Source organism: Pithys albifrons, chromosome 5 (genome assembly GCF_047495875.1).
Source record: "Pithys albifrons albifrons isolate INPA30051 chromosome 5, PitAlb_v1, whole genome shotgun sequence".
In the NCBI taxonomy this organism is placed as follows: domain Eukaryota; kingdom Metazoa; phylum Chordata; class Aves; order Passeriformes; family Thamnophilidae; genus Pithys; species Pithys albifrons.
This window is the reverse complement of record NC_092462.1, coordinates 67924974-67952917: the sequence shown is the minus strand read 5'-3', so window position 1 is coordinate 67952917 and position 27944 is coordinate 67924974. Positions and strand designations below refer to the sequence as shown.

At 44.1% G+C, this 27944-nt stretch overlaps 1 protein-coding gene across 6 annotated transcripts in view; it reads left to right on the top strand.

Annotated features, from left to right (window-relative positions):
* Positions 1–27743, top strand: part of FGFR3 (fibroblast growth factor receptor 3) — a 56483-nt gene extending 28740 nt beyond the window's left edge. Inside the window, exons 5-18 of one of the 6 annotated variants that reach the window (XM_071556968.1) lie at positions 3372–3541; positions 8170–8293; positions 8718–8908; positions 13361–13505; positions 16134–16321; positions 17212–17357; positions 17451–17572; positions 18776–18886; positions 19031–19221; positions 20635–20757; positions 22342–22412; positions 23824–23961; positions 24436–24541; positions 24626–27743. In XM_071556968.1, coding sequence (XP_071413069.1) covers positions 3372–3541; positions 8170–8293; positions 8718–8908; positions 13361–13505; positions 16134–16321; positions 17212–17357; positions 17451–17572; positions 18776–18886; positions 19031–19221; positions 20635–20757; positions 22342–22412; positions 23824–23961; positions 24436–24541; positions 24626–24790 — 1991 coding nt within the window. In that variant the 3' untranslated portion in view covers positions 24791–27743. Of the gene's footprint in view, positions 1–3371; positions 3542–8169; positions 8294–8717; positions 8909–12148; positions 12300–13360; positions 13506–16133; positions 16329–17208; positions 17358–17450; positions 17573–18775; positions 18887–19030; positions 19222–20634; positions 20758–22341; positions 22413–23823; positions 23962–24435; positions 24542–24625 lie in introns of all 6 variants that reach the window. The other 5 variants (XM_071556967.1, XM_071556966.1, XM_071556965.1 and 2 more) reach the window with 5 other exon arrangements.
* Positions 27744–27944: the final 201 nt, after the last annotated feature.

The following is a 27944-nucleotide window of genomic DNA, read 5'->3' as shown; positions in this document are numbered from 1 at the left end:
GTTGGATGGGTGGCCGGTGTCTTTGACAAACAAAATGGACCATGAGGCTTAGTGTTTGATGATGGGAAAGGGCCTGTGATAATGTTTACAGGTCCCCCTTTTTTTTCCACACCTGCACATGCAAAATCATTCCTGGTAATTAATTTAGAGAGAGTGAGTCTTGAGATTTTCCTGTCTTTCATCCGTTCTCCTCTCCCTCTTCCAAAACTCTCCGGAGCTTTGCAAGCTTTGCTTGAAAAGAAGAGTTAGCAACATTTTCAGCCCCTTAAAAAGTGGTAATGAAAGGACTTGGGGCAGAGCAAACCAAAAGCAGAGATGTTTTGTTCACTGCTCCTGCAAGTGAGAACAAAGGCACTGTTTTCAATGTGTAGACGCTTTCTTCCAGTTCCAGTTTAACTTGAGAGCAATGCCCTGTTTGAGTCTTGGCACATTAATCCAGGGGTGCCCAGCCCTGGCAAGCCCTGAATCTCATGGAAGAGCACCCAAACGAAGGGAAAGCACTCAGAGAAGAAGCCGTGTTTAATTGCAGAAGGCACGAGTGAATCCTGCCTTTGCTCCATATGGAGAATATCCCCAGCTGGAAACTTTTCTGGGCTCCATCTTGCTCCTCTCTGATGTCCGATAGCAAAATCCCCCTTGGCTTCAGTGACAACATTTGCAGCCAGTGGGTTAATGGGTCTCCTGTGAGATTCAAACTCATCTTTCGAGTGAAAAAACATGGTGAAACATGACCCAGCAGCACATGCAGCTGGTGTGGAAAGGAGAAGAGCCCCAAAAAGCACAGCACAAGGAGGAGCCTGATGCTGGCACGGTGACTGTGTGAGCCAGTTACACCCCACTGCCCAGATGAGTGTCACCAACACCATAAAATAGAATTTATTATAGGCAGATATGTTAATCAAACAACAAAAAGTAGGTTGTCTGCCTTCCTTAGCGGCAGAAAAGGGGGACTTTTCCATCTGTGACTGTCTTTCCTGTAACTCTCCACTGAAACCCTGTTAACTTCTTATAAAGTCCCTGAGAAATCAGGGTGCATTGCCAAAAGGAAGCATTCAGCCAGAACATAGCCCATCCTTTGGAAACCAAGGACCAGGTATCTCCCAACATGTTTTTTGGAGCTCTCTCCTCTTCAGCCTTCCCAACACCACCACAAGTATCCTTCACCACAATCGCTCCCCTGCTGCTGCGTGGGATTCTGTCCAGCCATTCCTTAGTTTCTGCCCTTTCCAGTTCATCTCAGCAGCAGCATCATTTTGCCATCAAGACCTGCTCTTTCTTTAGGGTTTGCACCCACTCTTCTAACACTTTTGGAATATTCCCCATTTTTGTGCAGTTCCACCATTGGAATGGTAGATGGCTATGTGATGTCCCATTTTAGCCCACATTATCGTATAGTATCTGAGACCTCCCCTGGTGCTGTGTGTTTGCAACTAAGTTTGTAGCTGGGATTTTGCAGGAGCATGGGAATTGCAGGGATTCCTCCTTTTGCTGTTGTTTGTGCCAGCCATTCTCTTGCTGTATCCGGTGCCATACCGGCAAGAAAAGGGCCTTAAGCAGTTTCGTTGTTTAAAAAAATGAGGCGTACGCGGGATGGGTGAGCACAGATCCCTCTGATATGTGGGACTGACTCTGATAGGCATCGCAGCACATTGTGCAAGGCAGGCTGAGGGCAGATGCAAACCCTCAGTACTAGATTTCCCTTATGGGACAGCATTACTGAGGCACCTACATCCAGATGCAGAGGTGTGAAAGCAGATGAGACATGAGAGCAATGTGCCCAACAGGGCTATCTCTAGCAAATGGACGGCCTTCTGGATGTGTCTCCTGACATCCAGTTCCTGGTCAGGTGGGCTTCACAAGGAGAGGGGACCATGATGAGAGTGTTAGCAGGTGCTAAAAATTGGTGTGCGTATGGGTTGCCTTGGCTGAGCTATATGACCTTGCTTGCAATATCCCTGAAGCTGGAATGCAGCAGGGAGCCTGTATGGGGAACACTGGGGACTTAAACCAAGACGGGGTCATCCCTGATGTAGCTGGAATTGAAACTGGATGTGTGTCATGGAGCCAAATGCAGTGGGGCAGAGTACACCGGGGAGTGCTGGGAAAGGGAGGAGCTCGTATGCATCTCAAAGGGATTCAACGACGGGGAAAACTTTGTACACCATGGTCATAAAGGGGAAGGAGAGTACAGAGGCTACAGAGTAGCACTGAGGTGGGGCTGTGATGCTGGGTGGTAGTTCTGAGCACTGAGCTGCAGGAGAGACCAGCAACAATGGTTTCCCAACAGCTTTGGCAGCCATCATCCTCTCCAAGACAGTTCTTGAAGAATCAGGCCTTTCAGTTTGTGTTGGCCAGAAGCACACAGGTCTCTGCAACCAGTGGGTTTGGGTGCTCCATGTCTGTGAGTGCTTCCTGCCCATCTGGAGAAGGTGCCAGTTACCCTCCTTGGCCTCCTTTTTGCTGTTTTATAGCCCAAACACTGTTTGCCTCCATCTGCCTTTGGCCTCAGTGTGGAGCACAGATCTGGGGGGCTGGATGAGGCCCCAGTGTGGCAGGGACACCATGTGCAGCTCTGAAGTGTTTCCTTAAGCAGAAATGAAAGCTTGGGAGGCTTTTTTAAAAAACTTTTTCTTTCTTCCCAGTATAATGAGTTTGCTGCTGCTGCTGCCTTAATTTGGAGTTAATATGTAATGTTTGTAATGCAGCCAAAGAACATCGCTGTACTTGAGGCAGATTATAAAAAGTATCTCATGCTAACTCTGGTGTTTTAAAACTTATCCCTGTTCAAAGGTAACATGAATCTTTAAAACTAAAATCACTTGTACTTAAAGAACATAAACATGATAAACCAGTTTGGCACTGGCACATTTTTTCTTTCCTTCCCTTAAGGAGGCTACACTACATTTGTATTCACTGAGGAGGAACCTTTTCCAGTGCTTTCAGCTCACACTTTTTCTGCTCCTTTGCTGGCCCATCAACATTCTTTTACAGTTCTAACATCTTTCTGGTGTTTATGCTTCTTGGCTATCATTGTCTGTATCTTTTTACACACTGAAGCCAGATTCTCATCCTGATCTGGGATAACTCTACTTGTTGATTTAAAAGCAGCCACTTTAGATTTATACTGGCATTACCAAGACAAGAACCTGGTCATGAACCTTTCATCACAAAACCAAAATGCAAACACCCTGTCTATGTCTATGAGAGTCATTTAGCTGGAAAGCATTTCTGTGTCATTTATCTTAACTGCAGCAGGTAGCAATTTAACTGTCACTCCGCACATGCCAAAGCCTCCTCAAATGCATCTGCTCACCAGCTGATATCCTTCGTGGCAGAAAGGGACCTGTTCACTTTGGTTTTTGCTTTCTCAGGTGTCCCCTTCTGGACCAGACCAGATAAGATGGAGAAGAAGCTGCTGGCAGTTCCTGCCGCCAACACCGTTCGCTTCCGATGTCCGGCAGGTGGAAACCCAACTCCTTCTATCTACTGGCTGAAAAACGGCAAGGAGTTCAAAGGGGAGCATAGGATAGGGGGCATTAAGGTAAGAACTTGGTTTGGATCTCAAGTTTTTTAGTGTTTTCTATCAACTAGAAAATTGTATTTCACAGTGATTAACATTGGTAGATGTAAGAGCACTGTCCTGACCACGTAGAAATGAGGATGGGTCCTGCACCCTTAGGAACTGCTTGACATCAAAGTTTTAAGAAGGAGTGCTGTCCTTTGGGTTTGAAGGCTAATGCCCTCTGAGTTTCTCTATGGTGGTCATTCGGGGAGTCAGTAAAAACAGGGCTGGGTTTGTGGTTGCATTGTGAACAGTGATGACTAATGCAGGAGCAGAAACTTCTGTCTGAATTTCTTGAGATCAGCTCAATGCATTGGGATGTGTTAGACCAAGCTGTAGCTACTCCCAGTTTTCAAGGAGAACCTACTCAGTGTCCTTTGAACGTATAGGAAGAACCTCACCAAAGAGCTAGGACCTCACCAAAACACTGGACATTCCTGCTGGTAGTCATTAGCATTCTTGTGGTATAAATCACTGACCCTTGGTCAAGTGTTAGATTCCCTTGTAGCCAGAGTAATAGCATCTGCTCTTGGGCTGCTTTCTTCTACCTCCTTCCTTTCTACCATGAGGTGTTCTGGAAAATGCTCTGGTTCATATTTATAGATAGAGCTCAGGGACACAAAATGCTACTGCAGTCCAACTATTTAATTAGCCAGAAGTTTCTGTGCTACTGTGTATGAGAAATTATGGCAGGATTTTAAAAGGAAAATCAACTTTTCTCAGATTTTTTTGTTGTTGTTATTATTTGAAGTTACAGTAAGACTCTTTTTTCTGGTTTTATTTGGGGAGAACAAAACTGGCAGCAGCTGAATAGTGACAAAATCATCATAGCAAGAAGGACTGCTGGGCAGCAATTTTTGCCTGTACTCTGCCAGCCCTGACATATCCCTGGGCTACTGCTAAGGAGAGAAGGTGACTTGTAGGAAGGCACCTTCATCAGTACTTGGAATAGCTGTGTGCTGACCTGCCACATCCGTAGTGCTTTGAAGGGGAACCAGGCATGCAAAGTGTGCCATGCTCCAGAAACCAGAGAAGGATTCAAAAAAGTCCTCCCTCCCCACAGTTTTGGGCTGTTTCTTTCCTGTTAGCTCAGACCTGTTCCTGAAAGAGCCTTTTGTGATTGCTTCAGTGAAGCTTTTGAAGCGCCCTCCTCAGTCCTGACCCTGCTCCAGCCTGGATGAGGCTGAGAACACGCTCAGGTTTGGATCTTCTGAAAAGCTATGGAGGCAAAAAAAGTGGGGAGGAAACTCCTGTGGGTAAACTGCCTTTTGACAGATGACGTTCACAAAGCATGAGCATCTTTTACTAATTGCAGGCTGTAAGGATCATCATGAAGTGTTTTCAGGCTTGCGTGCGCTATTTCAACGGCTTTTTACTAAACTATGTGACATCAGCTGCACTAAATTATGCTTGCAGAATAAAATCTAAAGCTGAAAGCAATTCCCCAACCCACTTTCCAGTAGTTTTAATGCATCTTTGAGTTTAAATTGACACGTTTCATCCCCTGCAACACGGTAGTGAGTCTTTGGCATCGTTGTGCTTTGTTTCTCTAGAGGCACCTTCCAGCAACAAGCCAATGCTTAAAAGAGCTATTGAAGGCAATGTCAGGCCAATTACAGGAAGTTGCATATAAGCTCTCTGTCTGTCTAGGTGTAGTTCTTTGTCCCATTCTTGATATAAAGACATCTTTCTCTCTCTGTAATTTTCCTTCCTTTATTTGCTTGCTTTTGCTCATGAGCTGTGGTTAGATGTAAGTGGTGTAAATCTCATCCAGTATAAATATACTGATAGGTATCAGCTGAGATTTGAACCAGAAAAGGAGATTGAAAACCTGCTCAGTATCTCATGTATTTAAGATTTAAATTCACTGTTACAACTTAACTTCGTAACAGGATTAGGCAGCTTGAAAAGAATGGGCAAGAGCCAGATCTGGCAGAGTTTGGTTGGCTTACTTCATCTCGAGGTCTGGTCTTAACCCAGAAATCCCTGAGCTGGGCATGTGGAAGAGTTTAAATGCTGATTGTGAGAAATCTCTTGTCAGCAAATGAAAGCTGACCACTCTTCCACATCTGATGCTTGCACATGGCATTTAGACCCTGTGTGACTGTTGGGTGTAAATCCAACAAGAGAGAAGACTGAGTGTTGAAAACATGAAGGGCAGGCTAACAGAGTTTTGTTACAGTTCATCCTTAACCAGTAAAGAAAAAGAAATTCATATGACTTATCATATGAAATTTCCCAAAGAGCATTAATGGTTAAATCCTTGTTGGAATCTCTAATATTGTAAGCCTGTGTGTGTTAAATGACCCTAGAAGGGAAGATTGAGGGGGAGGGGAGGTGGAGGATTATCCCTTCCCCAGACCATTGCACTGACTTGCATACCAGTCTGGCAAACACGAGGTTCCAAGTGTGTCTGCAAATGTTTGTTTCACAAGGAGCCAAGAATGACAACACCAAATAAACCAGAGGGATTTCCAGTATCTCACTCACTTGATTAATGCCTGCACTAAGTCACTTCATGTTTCTAGTATTCTTTTCGAGTGCAATGACTATCCTAAGTTGGGAACATCCCTTTTTAAATCTAGCTCTCAGTCTCAACCTTAAAAAACAAAAAATTTGTTGCTTCTCGAGGGGTTTCCAAATAAGTTCTGTCCCATGAGTCTGTGCCCCCAGGTTCTCCTCTCTGTTCAGAGTGCAAAGTTCCCATGACAAACCTGATGAAGATAGGTTCTTTGAAAGTGTCATGTAAGTGTCTTTAAAAGTGCATCCTTAGTAAAACACCTAATTTGGACTTGATTTTATAATACGGGTCAGACTAGGGAGTCATCCATGTGTCTGGAGCCCCATTTCCTTGAAGTAGGTCCTGGGGGTTCCAGATACAAACAATTTGCAGTGCTGAAAAGGGGATTAAAAGAAGCCTTTAGACACAACTATGAGACAAGCCAGTATGGAAATGAGCCACCGAGCAGCCACAAATTTGCATTGAAACTTCCGCAACAGTCTGGTATGTTCGGCTGTGAACTCGGGGTGCAGGCGCTCTGTTATCAGAGCTTCTCTTACCCTGTAGTTGCTACAAGGTTACAGAGATGCAGCAAGTGGGATGTTGCTTTGCAAAAGGCATAATGTTAGTTCTGCATTGAGCCCCTCCAGTTGTGCTGTCCTGGGTGGGCAGAGGTGCAGTCATACCTGACCAGAGATCTGCCACAGCTGAGACGTCTGTACAGACTGCTTAGCCACAGCCTCCTATTACCTATAACCTGAAATGAAAGGAAATGCTGTATTGAGTAGTCTTTGAAAAGTGGGATGCTCAGCAGTGCTGTTTTCAGGGATGCAGAGATCTACATTGCTTTGTTAAAATTAGTTTTGCTTGTGTATCTTGCGACTAAGCTGTCTAGTCTTATGATTTTAAACCTTCTCTGCAAAATTCTGGTTTTGATTGCAACTTGGCCCTTTAAAGGGAAGCATGTGGATGCAATTTATGTGTAGCAAAAGAGGTTAAATGACTTCATATTTGAGTTCACCTGCTGCAGCAAGAAACCTCCAGGAGCAATTACACCCTTGTTTTTTCCATCAGCCCTTGACATATTAGAGCACAGCGCTATTGTAATCTCCTGCTTCTGTGTCCTTGGGGTCACCTTCAAAATGTTTAATAAAGTTAAATGTTCTGCTTTGGGCGGCAGAAGGCATCAAATTAAAATCCAGAGATTTGGAGAGGTTTCATATGCTATGCCCCCTGAAGTCATCTTTGTTACTGTTGGTTGCTTTCTGTATTAATTCAAGATTTGCTTTCTGTATCTGTTATTTCCTTTATAGTCATTAGAAATAAACATTCTAGCTGAGCTCACAGGGCAGCAGGTCAGGGTGGAGACACGGGTTGTGCTTTCCCTTCTCCTACTGAACAACCACCAAGTCTTAACATGAGCCACATCCAGAAAGCCAACTAGTATGGAACTTGATGCCAATATAGAAGGGCTGACCAAGCATCCAAGGGACTGGACTTGAGGCTGGACATGTTTTCTCCTGATTTTGTAGGGTATTTAGGGGACTAACTCAGTTATAGACAACCATTTCTGTTCAGACAGATGCCGTGGCCTGTTGCCTCCTTAGCACCCGTATTTTAAAATATGTCATAGGTGGGGTAAGAAGTATGATTTTACTGTTAATGGTCTTATGGGTTATGTGTAGCAGCTGGTAAAGCTCTAAAGCTGAAGAGTACAATATTTTGAGCTGACAGAACCTCTGCACTAACCTGGCAGAGGGGGCCAGCAAATAGGAGTTATCTTACCTGACGCCTTCTCAAGCCATGAGAGGTGCCACATTCAGCTGTCATTTGATTTCATGATTGTGATTATTGTGGAAGCATATAGAGGTCCCCTTGAAATCTCAGTGTGTTATGTTGTGTTGCATCATTTTTGCATTGGTCTTAATGCCTTTTCTCATTAAGACTTTAATGATCCTTGTAATGGGTCCTTGTGATGTTCAGACTTAGTGTGGGGTCCATTCATGCTGGCCAAGTGTGTAGAAGCTCAGTGATTGTTTATTGATTTGAATGGTCTGGTAATGAGGGTACTTGACCACAAACTTGATAGTTTGATTTCTTCTTCTAGTTGCGACACCAGCAGTGGAGCCTGGTGATGGAGAGTGTTGTGCCATCAGATCGAGGAAATTACACCTGTGTTGTGGAGAACAAATATGGAAACATTAGGCACACGTACCAGCTTGATGTATTAGGTGAGATTTCACTGTTTTCTCTCAGCTGCTGTCTGTGGTGATGTCAAATAGCTGTGTGACACTATATGGGAAGCAGGAGCTTGGTTTCTTTCCCAAAGTGCTGGATCATGTGTCTCCTAAAACCAACAAGAAGCTCCTTTTTGTCCAACAATTCAGGCTCAGCTCTGTCATCAGTAAATTACTTAGATGGTTTACAGACGGGCCGGAAAAGAAATGGCAGGGCTGAAGTACCTCTTCTTTTCCCTAATGGTTCTTCTCTGTTTGGCTTGAGAAGCATGGGGTACAGTGGTGGTCAGGACACCTGTGGTGGGCAAACCTTTTTGACACCCTTTCCACTGAAAATCCAGGGGATGTAGGTTTCAGAGAAGAATACTCACTGGAAGAAGGACACATAAAAGGATTTCTCCTCTTTTCTGCTTTTCAGAAAGGTCTCCCCACCGCCCAATTCTTCAAGCAGGGCTCCCTGCCAACCAGACTGTGGTGGTAGGGAGCAATGTGGAGTTTCACTGCAAGGTCTACAGCGATGCCCAGCCTCATATCCAGTGGCTGAAACACGTGGAAGTCAATGGCAGCAAGTATGGACCCGATGGGACCCCATATGTCACGGTGCTGAAGGTTGGTACATGTTGCTTCTTCTCACTCTCAGGGGAATCCTTCTGTAAGCTCATACAGTGGAATACTCTGCTATTTGGAGAGAATGCAGCAAAAATGTCCTAAAAATCTATGTTCCAAACTCTTCTGTTTGCCAGAGATAACACTACTACTGTAGTGGCAGAGATAAGCAAAGTAGTTGTAAGAGCTAAGGCAGTTGTGAGAAATGCAGCATAATAAAAGACCTGTCAGAATGCATTTGACCTAAAATTGTGAAAATAACCTTTTTTATCATCTTCAATAGAGGTATTTTCAGGGCTTAGTAAAATAAAAGGCTCCCAACTAAAACACATTCCTCCTTTTCCAAGTAAACACTCTGCAGCATGCACATACTACATAATGCTGACCAACCAGCACCTCAAAGCCAAGCTAGTCTTGTTCCACCCACTGACATCTGTGAACAATGCTATTATCCATGCTCAGGAGAGACTTTTTTTAATTGAGTAAAAACTCACATAGTAAGACGTTACTTTTCTAAAATGTTTTCTTGAAAGGGAACTTGCAGATTACAGCCAGAATAAAGCCAGAGGGTCTGGTTCCCTTCAACCAATGTAAATATAAGGAGTAGGGAACAGAGAGTGAAAAGCATGTTGAACAACTAAAATTCTTTTTCTTTTTAAATAACTGTGTTGGTGTTTATTAAAATATATAGGGTGAAATGAAGTTTTTCTAGCTCTGCAGTTAGTGCTGAAAGCAGATTTTATCTCTGCAGTTTCAAGCTGCGGTTGTCCTGTGTGTGGACATTCTCCATGCTCATCCTGCTGCACACACCCTTCTTCTCGCCGTATGAAGTTTAAAAAAAACAAACACTTATCAGACAGTATCTACAAAACTGTAACTCAGCCAGATGCATGATAATTAAAGCCAGAGACCCTGGAAATAATTACACAGATTGAAATAACAGATTGGTTGGAAGGAATGGTCGGAGACAGTTCTTCAGGACTGGCAACATGTGCTTCTCGCAAGTTGATAAAACTTTTTATTTCTCTCCATCTCTCCAAATGTGTTTGAATTATGCATATTTGAATTTCCCCCTGGTTTCACAGCCCAGTACCAAGCTCTGAATAGCTGGTTGTGTCACATGCCATCTCGTATAGTCTCCGAGCTCTGTGTGTGGTCCCTGTGGGATAAAGTGCTACCTTTTGGAAGTTCGCAGAGCTGCTACGAACAGTGCGTTGTGTCACAAGCACAAGCTCCCATTTTGCTGTGGCAAAGAACATATAAATAGTCGTATAAATAGTGTTTTAAAATTAAGTTGGAGCGGCACCAGGGTGGCTAGGTAATTAGAATTGCCAAATACCTTCTCTTCTGTGAACGGCAAAGGCTCTACATTCCTCAAAGGGGAGCACAGGCAGGCGTTTGAAAGCACAAGTTTTGTTTGGTTTTATGTTTTTTGCTGAATAGGACCAGCACACGTCTATTTACTACTTCTGGTTAATCAGGAATGCTTTGAATTGTGTTAATGCCGGCATCAGCACTGGGGCACAGAGCATTTCCATTTTGGGATGCATCTTTTGTGTGCCAGTACTGAGCCTCACAGAGCTGTATCAGGCCCAGCTTTGCAAGATTTTTTTTTTAATATGTGTGTGCTTGGTTTTTATAAATAAAGATCTGATGAAATGATCTCACTGTCATCTTGGGGCCAATCCATTGGCTTTATGTTCTTCTCGTCCTGCTGCCTTGTCCCAGCATCCTGGCCATGCTGCCGGAGCAGGGTGCTGTTCATAGCCCTCCCCTGCCCACAGCTGCTTTAGAACAGGCTCCCTCCTGCCCCATGCTGTACTGCCTGCAGGGAGATAAGGTTTTTTTTTTTCAGTCTGCCCTTTCTGCTTTCAGGAGATTTTGTCGAATGTAGAAGCTGCTATGGGGCAGTTTATATATGGGAAATATCCCAGTCTCCATTGCAGCAAGGGGGACAGAGAGATGCTCAGCACACGAAATTGGCCCTCACATCTAAAGAGAGGGTGGACAAACCCCACCCCAGTCCAGATGGATAAGTTGAATGCTGTGCTGTCAACCCATTTTTTAAACAGCCTGACAAAACCAAGCCATCACCTTCATCAGTTCCCGAAAGCCTGGGCTAATTTATGATCAAAGAAAACCCCTTTTTCTTTGCAGAAGAGCACTAAATGCATTCCAGTTACGGAGGGGGCTGGCAACACTGTGCCCAAGCTTTGTCCAAGGGTAAATTGTACATTCTACATTGAAACATGCCCGGTTTAATTATAAACAAGCCAGCAACAGCAGGGAGGCACGTTTCCCCACTAGTCAGGGCAGACAGACTTGCCAGCACGTAAGCCTTAGAGATGAGATCAGGTCAAAACCAGTGATGTTTGTCATCAGACATGGACACTGGGGCTCCTCTGGTGCCTCGTCTAGGTTCAGTTCTTTATAACCTATCAGAGCTGGCTGCCCTGAGGCTTGTAATGGGCTGCAAGTCATATTGGCAGGAGCAAGCCTTGAAATGGAAGGCACTGAGACTGGGCTGGAGAGCATAAGACCAAAACTGAGAAGAGAATTGCTTTATTTTCATTTCCAGAACTGAAGCTTCTTCTGACGCCACTTAAAACAGTTATGCATTTTCAGCCAAAATGAAAACAACTGTTTAGTGTTTAGGGAAAAAACTGATGTGCTGTTGTGGCAGCATGGAAGAAGATAAATAAACCCCTTACTTAAGAGTCTGAAGTTTGTTTGATTTGTATGCACCACTTTATTTAGTAAAGAAGAGGCTCCTATAAGCAGTGGAAAAAATTACTGCTAATTTCTGAAAGGCAAAGTCAGCAGCGAGTTTCAGACCGCCACTGCTTATATTTTGTTTCCAAATTCTATTTTGGAATCTGATAATTGAAACAGTATTTGCTGAGCCGGGTTGCAAGCACAAATCTCTGCTTAAGCCCTTTCTTTGGTGCTCCTGTCTGCAGCGTTATTAAGAAACCAGGGAGATGGAGAAGGAGAAAACTGGTCTGTTTTAAAAAAGAAATCACATGTGTGAAGGGAAGGGAGTTCACCTGCACGTGGTTTGGGGGCCAAATGCAACTTCTCTTCATGACTCAGGTCTTGGATTAGGTGTCTCACCACAGGGTGAGCTGGGGATGTTGCTACAGCCGGAAAAAACTAGCTGTACACGGTCAATCCTAGCTGGTGTAGGTGCGATGGAGGTATTATTTGGTTTACTGAAGTTCAGGTTTCTGTCTATTCCTGCAGTCTTGGATCAGTAAAAACGCTGAAGCCGATGCTAACCTAAATCTGTTCAATGTGACAGAACAAGATGAAGGAGAATATCTGTGTAGAGCCAACAATTTCGTAGGCATAGCCGAAAAGCCATTTTGGCTCCACATTCGCAAACCAAAACCAGGTAAACCATAGACTCTGTCCCAAGGCCCTGGCAACTGCAAGAATGAGCTATAACATTTTTAAGAATCTAGTGATTAAAATTACTATTCATTTTGTATGATACCCTGTCAACTGACGCTGAATGGCTTTATCTTATTTTCTTGCTAATTTTTTTTTACAAGAATGCCTATACAGCAATTGCCATGGAAAAATTCCCACAATAAAATGACTGTCAAATTTTGCTATCAACTCTTCATACTTTAATTTCTTTCCCTTCCTTACAATTGAGTGCTGATAACAGAATTGCATGTTAATGACCTGTGACGTTTAAAGCTCTGGAAAACCAAGCTGTTTCAAGTTTTTCACCCATAAAACTGATATAATCAGTCCCATGGAGAAAAATTATCAACATTGGCTTATGTAAAGCAAACCTGTTAACTAGGGAGCAGCAGCAATCTCATGGGCTCTGGGGGTTCGGCTGCTGTCATGTTCAGTGCCACTGCAGGAAAGTTCTTTACAGGCACCTTCTGGCTATTGACCAGATTTAAGCTGCAGAATCGAAGCCTGGATAATTGATACATGGCTTTGAGATGCCCACTGAAGAAATCCTAAAAAATTCTAAAATTCTGTATTTTTCCATGAACTCATGAACCAAAATGTTTGTATATTCCTCTGATCAGCACTTGAATCTCTCCCCACTACATCTCCCCTCCTTTCTCCTTTCTTTCTGTCTTTCCCCTCTTCTTTCCTCATCTTTCTTTCCCCACCCCTGTACTCACCTTACTAACCCAAAGTCAGTCATATTGTGAGGGCAATTTTTCATTTGGATGCTTTTGCTTGCATGCTTCTTTAGTGGGACAGAGTAAGAACCTGGTGAAGGGAACTTTTTTTTTTGCTTTTGACTACAGGTTGCAGAGGGGAATGAATAAATAAATGTGGAAGATGGGCCATTGGAAAATAAATAAAAAAGAACCACCTTAATCGGCTTTTGAAATTTGCCTGTGGTGTCCTCACACTTGCTGGGAATGTGGCTTATTCTCTGTTTTCCCTCTTTCTATATGTGTGTGTTTTTTTCCCCCATAGACAGCAGGTGTTAACACAACGGATAAGGAGCTAGAGATTCTGTACTTGCGAAATGTTACTTTTGAGGATGCTGGGGAATATACTTGTCTCGCAGGGAATTCTATTGGGTTCTCACATCACTCTGCTTGGCTGACGGTGCTACCAGGTATTTCCTTCTGTGCTGGCTTCTCCTTCCCTCTCCAGGATGCCTTGATGTTTTGCTTTAGAAATGCCAAGTTCCCTCAGACCGCCCTTTGCTCATCAGAGGGCTGTTTTCCAGGTAGTGCTCTTGTCTGAGATTTTCTGCAGATCCCTGTTGCATACTCACAGCTGACTTTTTTGCATTGTATCTCAAAATTTAAATGATTGCAGTAATGATATAAAATCCATGGTATCTTTTTTGATTTGGGTAACAGGGAGATGTTCACAGACTCTTTGTTTAGAGACTATTAGATGCCAAAATAAGGAGCTTTGTCTTCTTACACTGCCAGTGGGAGAAGGAAACCTCCCAGTCAGATAATCCAGGGCACCTAAATTGGACATGGATTGTGGATCATCTTGTGAAGAATCCTTTCTGTCTGACCTCATATCTTAACCTAAAATTAGATGCATAAGTGACTGGTGTGAGTACACCCTTCCCTGCCTGTAGCATTATTTTCACTTCACGGATGAGCAGGCCAAGATAGCGATCTCAAACAGAAGGTCAAGGAGAGTCATCTGTAGACAGAGCACAGGAGTCCTGGCTCCCAGGGGCATTGCATGCTGCTTGCTCCAGCTGGTATCAATGAAAGCTGCAGTGGGCTTGAAACCTGAGGCCAGAGTGACCTCAATTTTGTGCTCCTTTCATGTGCAAAGCTCTTATTGACAATGAAGCCAGTACAGAATATGCAACAGAGGATCTGCTCTCCAAAAGGGAGAATGAGGCTGTGCTGCCCCTTCACCTGTAGAATCTGCCTCCAGCTACAGGGCAGGCTTGAACATGGTCCAGGAAGCACTAGCAATATTCATATTGAATCTCATATGTGCTGTGCCTTGCAGAGGGTGCAGAATGTTCAATAGAACCTTAATAAAAAGGCACCCAAAATCCTATACAGCCCACTTTGACTCACCCAGTCATAGACCACATTTGGGTCCATCTAACAACATATCCATCTCAGGATGTATTTAGGAACTGGAAACTTTGGCATTTCTAATCTTGACTTTATCTGTGTGGGTGATTTGGATGTAATTGCTTTTACTGGGACTTAAGAAGGTTTCCTCCATGCCCGACCCTGCTGCCGGTGGGATCTGCTGATCTTGTCTCTTTATTTACCTGCTCTTTAATAGCTGATCTGATTCCTGTTTCTGCTTCTGACATCCACTGGATGAGAAATCATTTCCTTTGGTTAGAAAACTAATGTTTATGTTCATTTGAGAATCTCATGATACTGTCTCATCCGACTGATACTCTGTTTTTACAATGTATGAATTTTACACCTCTTATCAAAGAATAAGCAGGAGAAAATCCACAAAAACCTGAAGCAGAACTTTATTTTGAAGTCAGACACAGCGAAGGACAGCCATCTGTGCAGCAGCAGGCCCCCACAAAGAGGGTGCAGGATACAGCAGTTTATAAACCCTTGTCCACACTATGGGAGGAGGAACATGGAGCAGAGACCGAGACAGTGTGAGCCAAGGCAGAAGAGCTGTGGCACCAACCATGGTGCCTGGTCCCAGGAGGTCTGGTACCCCTTTCTTATGGGAGGAGATGGCCGTTCAGCAGGATCAGGCCCTCCACAGCTGGCAAACTGGCTGGTGCAGCCCACACTGTCACTGTCAGCCCTTTCCCCATGTGCCCCTGGAGACTACCATCGATGACCTGACATGGAGCCTGCTGCTGCCAGGGAAAGGCTCCTGCTGCTTGCTGAAGGGGATGCTCAGTGATGAATACGATCCATCACTGAGTTAACCATGCTGGCATGACTTCATTATAAAGCTTCCCACCACTGACTGTTCCTCTGATGCCAGCACGCCTTTGGGGGACAGAAAACCAGTCCCACTATGGCCCCTTTCTCTGGTCTACATGCCTGTCCTGAAAGAAACAAAGGGGAAAACACAGCTGAGCTTTGCTGGTCTCTAAAAAGTCTGGCTAGCAGGTAGCCACTGCTGATGGGCTCATGCCATCACCCTCCTGGCTCATGCCATCACCCTTCTGGCTCACCCACCTCTCTGAGCTAGACCTTCCAGCCTCTTCCCAGCAAAACTAACTTTTCACAAAATAATTAAGTAGATTGTTCCCTTGAGGCTTATTCCCTGTGTAATGCCTTCTTACTGGGTCGCCTTGGAGCCCCTTGGTCCCTCAGGGCAGGCACTAGGCCAGTGGAATCTTTGCTAGATAATCTGTCAGCAAAGTGCAGCAACCCCCAGTCCTGCAGCTTTTGCATATCCAAGACATCCAGCTGCATGGTGTGGATGTGTGGGGAAAGCAAGATCTGGGTCAGAGGGACAGCACAGACGTGTGAAGATGCCTTCAGCCTAGAGCAGTGGTTTTCAGTCTGTGGGCTGAAGGCTCTTAAAAACTGAAGGGTTACATCAAAGGGCAGTAAAATTACCCCAAAGAGGGCAAACTGAACTAATGTTTTGGCTACAGCCACAGGCAGAAAACCACTGGCCTGGGAGAGTCCCCTCACTGAAGTCGCTCAGCAAATTGGCATAACTGAGCAAGTCCTCCTGAAATTCTTTGTGCTGCATGTGTGTGGTTGCCTGTGGGTAGCCGCTTGCCCTCTCCTGACTGCTATTTCTTGTCACCCTGCAGCCGAGGAGCTCATGGAAATGGATGATTCAGGCTCAGTGTACACTGGCATTCTCAGTTATGGCACTGGCTTTTCCTTCCTTCTCCTGGTGCTGGTCCTTGTGATTGTCTGGAGGATGAAAATGCCAAACAAAAAAGCCATGAACACCCCTACTGTACAGAAAGTCTCCAAATTTCCACTCAAGAGACAGGTAACAGAAAGTAGATACAAGATTCCTAGTCCCTGCTATGGTATCCCTGTTTCTTTTTTGTTTTTCTTTCTTCCTCTTCTTGGAAACTTTTTCTCTAGGTGAGAAGCTCCACCAGAAAAACATTGCCCAAGAGGGACATAAGTTAACTGCAGCTTAGAAGCATAACCCCCTTTTATTCATTTCTGTGCCAGTGGAGCAGTGGTAGGTGGCAGCTGACTCTGGTTCATGAGCAACCCCCATGCAGCTGCCTTGCTGTTGCCTTTGTCCAAGAGGGACTGGCAGTGCAGCTGTGGGTGCCACAGACAGCACATCTGGCAGAGGAACAGTTCAGTCCAGGCTCCCTGGTGGAGCAGGAATTTGGGGAGAAAGTACATTGAGTTGTGCTCATTCCTGCTTTCACAGAGGCCACTGGTGAACCCAAAGCAGTTCTCCTGGAGGTGACAGAGGGTAGGTCCTCTGTGCAGTTAGAAGCATTCTGCCTCGTGAAATTGCAGAGGGGCAGGAGCAAATGACACCACGTGAAACTCCATAGTGAAGGATATGGATTTCAAGCTTTGGCTGCAAGCTCCTGGTGGGCATTTACAGTGCCAGAATGGGAGAGGTCACTTCGTAGCCTGTATGTGCTGTGGAGATACACAAAGAACAGCTGAATGGATTATACCTCCTGATGCTGGAGAGCACTGGCTGACCTGTCCTTCCTTTCAGCTAAAAGTCTGACCACAGGTGCCTAAATGAGTGCATTTCTGCAAGGGTGGGGACATTTCCCAGTTAGAAATTGACAGAAATGTGTCCTTGGGCAAAGAGAACTCAAACCTCAGTGATCCATCTTGGGCACTGCGTGGCCTGGGAATACAGTTGGCAATAACACTTCATTTGCTCTACCCAAGCAGGTGTCGCTGGAATCCAACTCTTCCATGAATTCCAACACACCCCTGGTCCGGATTACGCGGCTCTCCTCCAGCGATGGGCCAATGCTGGCCAACGTTTCTGAGCTGGAACTGCCTCCAGATCCCAAGTGGGAATTGACACGTTCTCGGTCAGTCAGACGCATGGGTTGGGATCTCTGTGCCTCCTGGTAGTGTCACCACACCAGTAACCCCATAACAATCCTGTTTGTTCCTCCCTGCAGCCTGACCTTGGGGAAGCCCCTTGGCGAGGGATGTTTTGGCCAAGTGGTGATGGCAGAAGCAATTGGGATTGATAAGGACAAGCCAAACAAGGCTGTCACAGTTGCTGTCAAGATGTTAAAAGGTATGCATAGTCCACAGAAGGCAGAACAGCATATTGTGCTGGGATTTCCTCTCTTTGCCTCTCTTTTAAGTCTTTTATACAAACACACACGATAGAAGAAAGGAGGAACAACCTTTCTTCCCTTTCACCCACATAGCCTGAGGGTGAGGGCTGTCCTTGGAGAGCAGGTAAAAGTGCAAATCCCATCAGGAAGAGTGACTGGGAATTAACCCAGTTCTCTGCCAAGGGTTAATAGCATTCCTGAGAAGAGGGGGAACCCTCTTCACTACTAGCCAGCTCCATAAATCAGTCCACTCCTTACTCCTCCCATAACCAGCAATGCCTGTTCTATCAAAAGCTTATGCAGCAAGCTCAGATGGAGTTTTTAGAAACTCACTTGAAGAAACTTGATCCCAAAGTTCCAAGTGGTTAAAGGGAGCTAAAAAGTAGAGTAGTCACTGGGCACCTCTGGATAAGTTTCTGTGTCCCATCCTGCTCCCAGTTACAGTAACCACAGGCAACACCAGCAAAATCATCCTGAGGAGTTCACCTTGAGCAAGCAGGGCAGGTGCTCCAGCAGTGAGCAGCCTGAGCTTGAGGTTACATAGGGTGACATTGTAAAAAAAAAATTATATTTCTTATCAGAAAATTATTTGTTTAATTTACATTTCCTTCAGTCCATTTTAAGCTGGTTTTGGAAGTAGGAATATTTATATCTTTCCAAACCAAAGCATCCTTTTGCAGAGGTTTTCCCCCATTTTTCTACTTTTGTAAAAAGGTTTTTCTGTCTTTGTACAAAAATTGCAGCTTTCCATACAAAAAATACAGTCCTGTAGCCACTCTTCCAGCTCTTCCATCATCATTTACTCTTTGTCCCTGGAGATGAGGGAGGGAAACTACCACAAAAGCAATGTGTACCAAAACCTGACTTTTTTTCTGTAACAGTTGACAGGATGAAACAGAAGTTTTCCATATGAACATTTATCTCCACTTACTTGTTCTTTGGTTGTTTTTTTTTTTTGTTTTCATGATTGTAGGTTTTGTTTCTTTTGATTCTTCTTCCCAAAGCAGAACAAACCCAAATATAGCCATATTTTGAGTATTGTTTCCCCACCAAAGCCCCACATGACTACACAGCAGTTGTAACTATTGTAAGTAGTAACTACTTCCCTAAACACTTACTTTCTTCTGACATTTTTTTCTTTCCTCTCCTGCCTTCTCCAGATGATGCCACAGACAAGGACCTTTCTGACCTAGTCTCTGAGATGGAAATGATGAAAATGATTGGGAAGCATAAAAACATTATTAACCTCCTCGGTGCCTGCACACAGGATGGTATGTAGCAGAGCAGCTCAGTGCTCACAGGGTCGTGGGAGGCTCAGGTTTGTGTAATTACTCTCTGGCTGACCAAAATATCCCAGATGAGATTTTGGTGGCCAGCTCTTCCTCTACTGGATACTGATGTGTTCGTCTTTGCAGGACCACTCTATGTGTTGGTGGAATACGCGTCAAAGGGGAACTTACGGGAATACCTCAGGGCACGTCGCCCACCTGGCATGGACTATTCCTTTGACACCTGCAAGCTGCCCGAGGAGCAGCTGACGTTTAAGGACCTGGTTTCCTGTGCCTACCAAGTGGCACGGGGAATGGAGTACTTGGCATCTCAGAAAGTGAGTTGAGAAACCTCATTTGGTAGTAGCTTTGGTTAAAGCCATGTGATCAAAGGCAGGTAATGCTGGGGGGGGCGGGGGGGGGGGAAATTTCAGGCAAAGCATTGTGGCCTTCTCCCTTTAGAGACCAGGTTTTTCCCTGTGAAGCATCTTGGAGGTTTTGCTGGAGGCCACCGGTATGCAGAAGTCCCTGTATGCTGGCTACATTCATGAACCATGCAGGCTGTACAGCCCTTGCTGTCACCTGCAGGACCACTATCATCCCAAAAATGCCTATAAAAACAGAAACAACCCACTCCTTGGTGCCTTTCCTCACCAGGTCAACCTTCACCCCTAGTAGGGGTAACTGAGCTGTGCAATTCTGAGGCTCAGGCAGCAGTGGTCAGAGTGTCATGCCAAGTTGTGTATTTCCACGACAGGAGACATTAGGCTAGACGGCAGTCAGGAGCTGCCTTCAGCTCTGTTCCCCTCGTCTCCCTTCTGAGATCAGTAAAGATGCAGAGCACTCACAAGGAGGCTGAGATCCTAAGCGTAACTCACATGTTTGCAGCTGTCACCAGCACGTGTAGGCTCAGTGGGAGCAGAGCTGGCAGTGGGTTTGACTCGATGCATGGCTGTTCCCAGGATGCTCCCTGGGGAGCACTTTGCTGGTGCTCAGGCAGCTGCTGCATTTGCTTACATCATACCACGGGATTAATCCTGATTTACCCTGACATCAGCAAGTGGAGAATCAGGTTTTGGTTCACCAAGCTATGCACCAGCCAGCATGGCCTTTCTGCAGGCAAGAGAGTATTATGGCAAGGGCAAGTTCAGTTTCAGATGTCAGATGTTTTGTCCTCTGTCTGTGCAGTTCAGGGTGGATGGTTCATGGTGGCTTTAAACTCCCTTTCTGCACAGTGCAGGCTGATTTAACTACTTTCTCAGCTGACAACTATGATGTTGGGAATTGGACTAGATGAGTTCTAAAAGTACCTTCCAACCCAAATCATCTGTGACTCTGTGTATTTTGGATGTATTGTGGATAGCTTAATTTGAGGATTTCTTTTTCTGCTCAAACATCAATCTGCACTCCTCTTCCTGGAGCAAGCAGTGCAGAAAGAGGTTCATGTCCCCATAAGTGCCCATAGAAGAGGAAATTTGGCTTTCTCATCTGTGCACCATCCCCTTTGGAGAGAAAAGGCGCGTAAGTGGCCGTGTCAGCACTGAGGCTGCTGATTAGGTGTTGCTAAGAGGTGGTTCCCACTGAGCATGCATGATGGGGTGGTGACACAGAAAGCCAGGAGTTAAGCAGTGCCCACAGCTTTATGAGCTCGGGAGTCAATGAAACAGCAGCTCGTAAACCACACGGTGCTGTTGGTTCCAGGCGCGAGCAGCTAACGAGCCCTAATTTATTGACTTGCTCACCTTTCACAGTGCATTCATCGTGACTTGGCAGCCAGGAACGTGTTAGTCACTGAAGATAATGTGATGAAAATAGCTGATTTTGGCCTCGCTAGAGACGTTCACAACATTGACTACTACAAGAAAACGACCAATGTAAGTGCAGAGCTGCTGAGCACATGCAGTTCTCCTGGCATGGACTCTGTCATCCCTGCAACAAGTGGCCTTTGTCCCACATGTCCTTTTCCAGAGGGCATTAGAAGGAAGAAATCTGATGGAGATCTCACTTAGTGAGGGAGTGTAGCTAGGTTGATCCAAGGGGTCTATCCACCATCTGTCTTCTTTCTGATAGATCCTGCTTCTGCTAGCAGATGGTTGTGAGGTCTCAGCTCTGGCCAGGAAGCTTTAGACTGAGAGAAACTGAAGGTTCTCACAAAGGGGAACAGAGCCCTTTTGAGTCTGCTCCACTACTGTTCATAAAGGTCCCAAGGAGCCAACTTCTGTCTCATGAGAGCCCTTGACAGAGGAACATTACTTCTTGTATACCTGGAGCTACATGGCTTTCATGCATTATTCTCTTTTTTCCATCTGAGCTCCTTTACTCTACTGCCAAGAGTGAGAAGATGGTCCCAGACAAGTGCTGAGTCCTGAAGTTGTTTATATTTTCTGTAGAGATGAATTTTCAAATGAAGGGCTGGAAAGAAGCCCTCTGTCTTGATTCAGAGACTGCAGCAGGATGTTGAGCCCTGAGGAAAAGTCCTGACTAGGACAGAGTATGGACATAACAGTGGAAGAGGTTGAGGAAATTGCAGAACCTGAGGGTCTTCGGACTGCAAGGGATTTAAATGTCCAGGCAGTCCTTTGAACCCCTCCACCATGCCCATACTTAACCACTCCAATAGCATATCCGAAATCTCCCTTAATTGCCAGGATTTCTTAATCATAAATTAATAACTATTCTTGGGAATTTTAATCATAGAGGGATTTCCCTGTTCGAGCTGTGTTGGATGTCTGAGAGCATAATCCCATTTGTGTATTCTGCCTGCATCCCATCTCTAGTTGTCTCCCTCAGTGAGACAGTGGGTCAGAAGAGGACAAAGTTCCCCTATAGCCAAATTATGGCTCAAACACAAAACAATTCTTTCTGACTCCCTCCAGGGGCCAAGCAAAGCCCCAGAGAATTATGATTAATCTAGTCTTATTCATTTCATATTTCTCACTTGACAGCCTGTTTATGACCCTGACGTAGGATGGGATCAGACCTCCTCCTTTAGCCTCCAGCAGGATCAGTACTTGTTTCTTGGAGTATCTGGCCCTTGCCTTCACTCTTTGGAAGTTTCCCTTCAAGTTGAGCTTAAGCTGGGTTTGCACTTGGAGTCAACTGTTTCTTCCAACCAAAGAGACAGGAAGTGTTGTCTCATGCTCTGCATCTATGAGCAGTGGATACTGTTCCCGTGCAAAGATTTGGATGCACTGATACGTTAAACCTGCATTGGCAGTGAAATGAAATACAGTCCTCAACAGAGAGCATTTATTGCAAAGAATGTCAGTGAAGATCCAGGGATCAAATGCTCTAATCTGTTTATACGTGGCCACTGCTGCTTTGCCCAGTGACCGGGAGGGCAGATGTGGTTGTTAATGAAAATGTTTCAAACTGGATTAGAAAAGAAGATTCAGATGGTGCCGTTGTGGCTGGGGGAATATGCTGATGGGATGTTCCCATTGTCTTCCTAATTACAGGGTCGGCTGCCTGTGAAATGGATGGCTCCAGAAGCCTTGTTTGACCGGGTCTATACTCACCAGAGCGATGTGTAAGCAAAACCACACTTTTTAAAAAAATTAAAATGACAGGGAAATCGACACCTATAGTATCTTACAGACAAACATACTGCTAAGCATGACCAGGGCTCATTTGCTGCTGGAGTGTCTGGGGAGCTAAAAGCACAGGAATCAGCTCCAAACTATCTTCACACACATGGTTTTATTTTGCCATTATCTGGTTGCTTTCATCTGAAGATCTCTAGTGAGCTGCTGAAAAATTATTGGAAATCAGGCAGGTATTTCTTGTCCAGCTTGTAGATGAGGTGATCCATCCAGCAGTTGAAAAATACTGTGCTAAAAAAAACTCCATGAAAAAGAAATCTACACTCTGTGCCCTCCACGTTTTGCCCCAGATAGTTAACACTTCAGTCAAGTACATGGAATGAGCTTGAAATGCTGTCTGCTGTTAGAATTGATCAGAGAGTATTCAGCAAATATATTCTCAAGATTAATTTTGCTGTGTTCATTTCCTTTATTTTTCCCAGTCCTGTCTAGTTTTTTTAGTGCCTCTGCACAGCAACAAATGGCAGAGCCTGCCTTTTGAATAAGTTGGTGTCACATCTGAATTTTACAGGCTTCACAATGTACACCAGCATTTTTATTGCAATGTTTGGTCAATAATGGCATTTTTACAGCCAGCCTGCCTGCTCCCCAAAGCTCACTGCTTGCAGTTGGACAAATGAATCTATTCTATTTCTGTAGTTTTCCCATACTTTGGCTTTTATTGATCTTAAATCATAGTTTCCATGCTTAGGTAATGCTGCAGAAGGCATGACAGATAAATCAAAGCTAGAGAACGGGAGAGTGAGTGTGTATGAAAGCAAAACACAGACAGATAATCCCTGTTTTTGAAAAGAAAATCAAGAAGGCAAAACGTATTTTTGAAGAAGAGGACTTTTAACTAGAGCACAGCTGCAGGACTGTAGCGTGTAACATTAGTGCTCTGCTGATTTTTGTTGGGGTATTTTTCTCCCAGCTTGGCCAGTGAAATGAGTGTTGTAACAAGCAAGTTTTGGTATCAGCTTGCACAATTAGTGGCCTGTGGTTCCAAGCCTGCAATTCAGTGAAGCCGTGCATGAATAATTTGATTTGTTCCATTCAGTGGAGCTGGTGGAAGACCTAACAAAGAGCTGGGGGTGATAGATGGGCTGTCACCTATCTGATTAAATGCTCATTTCAATTTCAGACTTGGTGCCTGGGATTTCTTTGCTATTGAGTTGGATCAGCAGAGATCTCCAAGTAACTAGTAAAAATGGCCTAGGCAATTAGTCATGCTATTGATGACTTTGTTAGCTATGCATGGCTGCACAGAAATAAAGCCAAGCCGGGGAAGAGGGACATGGCGGGGGTGCTTGGAAAAAAAGCCTCATTGAAATTTAAAGATCTTTCTTTGGTTTCCAGCTGGTCCTTTGGAGTGCTACTATGGGAGATCTTCACTTTGGGAGGGTCTCCATACCCAGGAATTCCCGTCGAGGAACTCTTCAAGCTCTTGAAGGAAGGCCATCGGATGGACAAACCCGCAAACTGCACCCATGATTTGTGAGTGTGTGGTGGAGTCTGACCTCCTGGCACTGCTCCCCCTTTCTTCTGTGGCCAAATACTAGCCCAGTTGTGTTTTGGACTATTGGGGCATCCCCACTATAAAACTGTGCAGCCATGTCCAGGCAGACCTACCTGTCCCAACTCATTTTGGTGCAGCCAGTGACTGCAACTGAGCAACATATGGCAGCTGCCCTTGTTTGGCACGTGGAGGTTGGGAGTATAGCTCTGGTGTGTCATCATCAGGACAGGTCTTCCTCCTGTTTTGAGAGCATGGTTATGCATGAGAAGATCAGTAATGAGGATCACAGCTCCACAAATCCCTCTTTCCAGCTGGCCACTCATCAAGGCCACCATGGCTGGCCTTGTGCTGGCCATAGCTATCCTCTCAGGTGATTTGGAGGTGGGTAGGTAGGCAGGTGGGTGCTGCGTAGCCCGACCAAGGATAACAGTCCCATCTCCCCTCTCATGCAGGTACATGATCATGCGGGAGTGCTGGCATGCTGTCCCATCACAGCGACCCACCTTCAAGCAGCTGGTGGAAGACCTGGACAGGGTCCTCACCGTGACGTCCACTGATGTGAGTGTGGTGGGGTGGGTGTGGGAAAGGGTCTCTTGGTCCCCCCGTGTGGGGCACCCATTAATAGGTCTGTTCCTGTGGCAGGAGTACCTGGACCTCTCAGTGCCCTTCGAGCAGTACTCACCGGCCGGCCAGGACACACACAGCACCTGCTCCTCAGGGGATGACTCGGTCTTTGCACATGACCTGCTGCCTGACGAGCCCTGCCTGCCCAAGCACCCACCCTGCAACGGCGTCATCCGGACGTGAGGACCCTGAGGCAGACAGATGGACGGATGGGCGGGCAGGCAGTGTGCCCATGGAGGTGCAAGTGTGGGCTCCGAGGGTGAAACCGTAGTGAAGGATCTTCCAGTGGAACTGCTGATGGTGCCCGGAGATTTGTATTGTTGAGAAGCTGTTCAGGGTAAAAAAAAAAAAGAAAATTAACTTTTTTTTTAATTTTTTTTTCCCTTTTTCCCTATTGCTGTATGAAAAGTCAAGAAGCACTGTTTGGCCTGAAGGAACTAATCTCTTGCCAAGATGATCTATCCTAGATGATTTTTTTTTTTGTTTACTTTTCATTTTTGGGGTTTTTTATCTTTACTACGCAGAATGTTGAACCTGGGGGGTGCTGACCTCCCAGCCTCCGTGCTTGTGTTTCGAGTGCCAGAGTAACCGTTCTGTGCCTGCAATACAAAGAAGAGAAAAAAAGAAATCTTCCTTTAAAAAAAAAAACAACAAAAACACACATAAAAATGTGTAAAGAATGTGGAAATTCTTGGCTTATGCAATCTGTACATGAACCTTTTTGGTGGAGCTGAAAAGCCACGTTGCCTGCAGGGATTCATATATTTATAAAAATATCTATATTTTTGTTGTCGTCGTTTTTATAGCTTCATGATCGTACTACCCAGCTACATAGAAGGAATCCTTTTTCGGAAGAAGAAAAAACCACAGAAATAAAGTATAAATTGTCATGGAGAAATGAAAATAAAAATAATAAAAAGAGACAGTCAAGTCACCTGAAGTGTCAGCGCTTTGGCCCTTGCACTGGGCTGGGAGTGATGGGGCCATGCCAAGGCAGGAGCAGACCTCAGGGATGGGCAGAGACACCATGGTGACCATGGGGTCCCTGGGGAAGAGAGCACCACCCATCTGAGAGCAGCAGGGTGCCCTGAGACCTGGCGCCTGGGTGCCCACACAGCATCTCAAGGCACACCCTGACCTTTGAGAACAGCCATTTTGGGGAAAAAAAAATCTCACTTTTTGGGGTTTGCCTGTTTTTGCTTGCCAAGAGTGAGTGGGGGGAGCATCTCCTCCACCGACCCCTCCACGCCAGTGTTTTGGCTCCATCTACGTGCAGTGACTCAGAGAAAGAAGTTACGGGTACCTGTAGGCAAGAGCCTTTAACTTATATCAAAAAGGTTTATTCCAGAGAATCTGTGTATATATCTATAAATATATCATGTATATATATAAATAAATATATTAAAAAAAAAGAATGTATAATACTAATGCAACATAAAGCAGTACTGAGAGAGAGTTTCAAAATACAAGCATTGCAATCTAGGATATACTGATCTGGGCAAAAGAAAAGATGTTTTTGATTGTTTTATATCTTCACAGTTTTGTTTTAAAAATTGTACCTTAACGTGTATATTTGTAAAGTTATTTATAGACATTAACATATCTGTTCATTGGTTTAAATAGCATAGCGTTACTGTAAACTTTAAATTTCACCAAGCTTAAGGGTGTTTTTTAACTTATTAAAAGTGGAGAAAAAATATATTAATCAAGTTTTTCCTTTGTGTTTATGGGAAATATTGAAAGAATGTATAGATGTACAGTCCTTTAACAAATTACATTTAATGTTATAAATATATATATGTATTCATTAAAAAAATATTAGTTTATCCTGGATTGCAGTGAGTAAAGGTAAGTTTATTTTTCAATACATCACCAGTGGTTAAACCCAAACAAATAGCAGCAGAGAGATGATTGTTACATATTTCAGAAAAACAAGGCCAAGAATTCTTCCATCAGTTTAACCACTGTGCATTAAGGGGGTGTGGGTGTTTATTTTTCTATTTTCAAATGAAGGTATTCTTTGTGGTCGATTTAATAACAAGTATGCAGCAAAGCAAAATGTTGACTTTGAATGATGTGGGATAGGGGTTTTTTTCCCCTTTGCCAGTACTGTCATATTTTGGGCTTCAGAAATGCCATGTGAGCAAAATTGTGACACAGTTTGCAGGCGAGCTGCTACAGCTGCGTATTTCTTTCACATCTAACACATTGGAAAATGCCAGTGACGCCTGATCTTTGGTGTTTAAAATGCTGTGCTATTTTGTTTCTCAGTGTTGAAAAGTACAAGAGCGAACTAAGGAATGTTAGCATGAATCAAACTCACAATGGGGGAGGTTTGGGCTGAGGATTTTTTGTTGGTGGGTTTTTTTTCTTGTCCAGAAGACTTTATGTACTACTACAAAGAGGCAAATTACTACAAATTGCATCCTGAATTATTTCTTTCAATTTTTCTCTGGTGCATATTACATATCAATGTTGCAGAATAACAGGATGACAGCATCTCATTTTAAGATTTTTTTTTTCTTCTTAGAGCCACAAAATCCTTATCCTAAAATAAATAATTTATAGTTTGAGGTTACTTCAGTGGAAGTTTGAGAAGGTAGATTTCTATAGATTTTTGTTTTGTTGGAATAAAAAGAAAAGAATTTTTGGTATTTTCTTACAAATGTCTGCTAATTGTGTACATTCCAAGTACTCGAAGCAATGAGTTTTCCTGTACTGAAAAAAGAAAATGTACAAAATTGTGCATGATTTAAATGTTACTAGATATTATAAATATATATATAATTTATTGAGTTTTTACAAGATGTATCTGTTGTAGACTTGTTGACTTTAACATTTCTTATTCAATGCTTATATAGTTTTATAGCCTGGACTATTATCTTTAAAAGCTTAAAAAAAATTAAAAATTCCAATTTTGTTACGTTTTATACTATTGATGTTGCAATCCACAGGTTTGCATAGCGTGATTTTTGCAAAGAGCAACTCTGTTCAGTTTATTTTAATACTGTATTTCTGTGCCTGACAGCTGCAGCTGTCAAAGGTGTGAGATGAACACTAAATAAAACTATTCTGCTTTTGTTAACATGGGAAACTTACTTCTACAAAAAAAAAATAAACAAGTTTTTAAATTTTGGGATTTATACCCAGTTGTGAGGGTCCTTTGCAAAACCAAATCTTCCAGGCACTGGGATTCGTAGTTTCAGGAGAGTTTAATTTTTATGTGCTGCTTTGTGAGTCCTGGCCAGCACAGGTTTTGAATTCATAATAAGTTTATAGCAATTTTGGTTGAAGGGTCATATTCTGTATTTGTTAGTAAGTGTATTTATAGCCACAC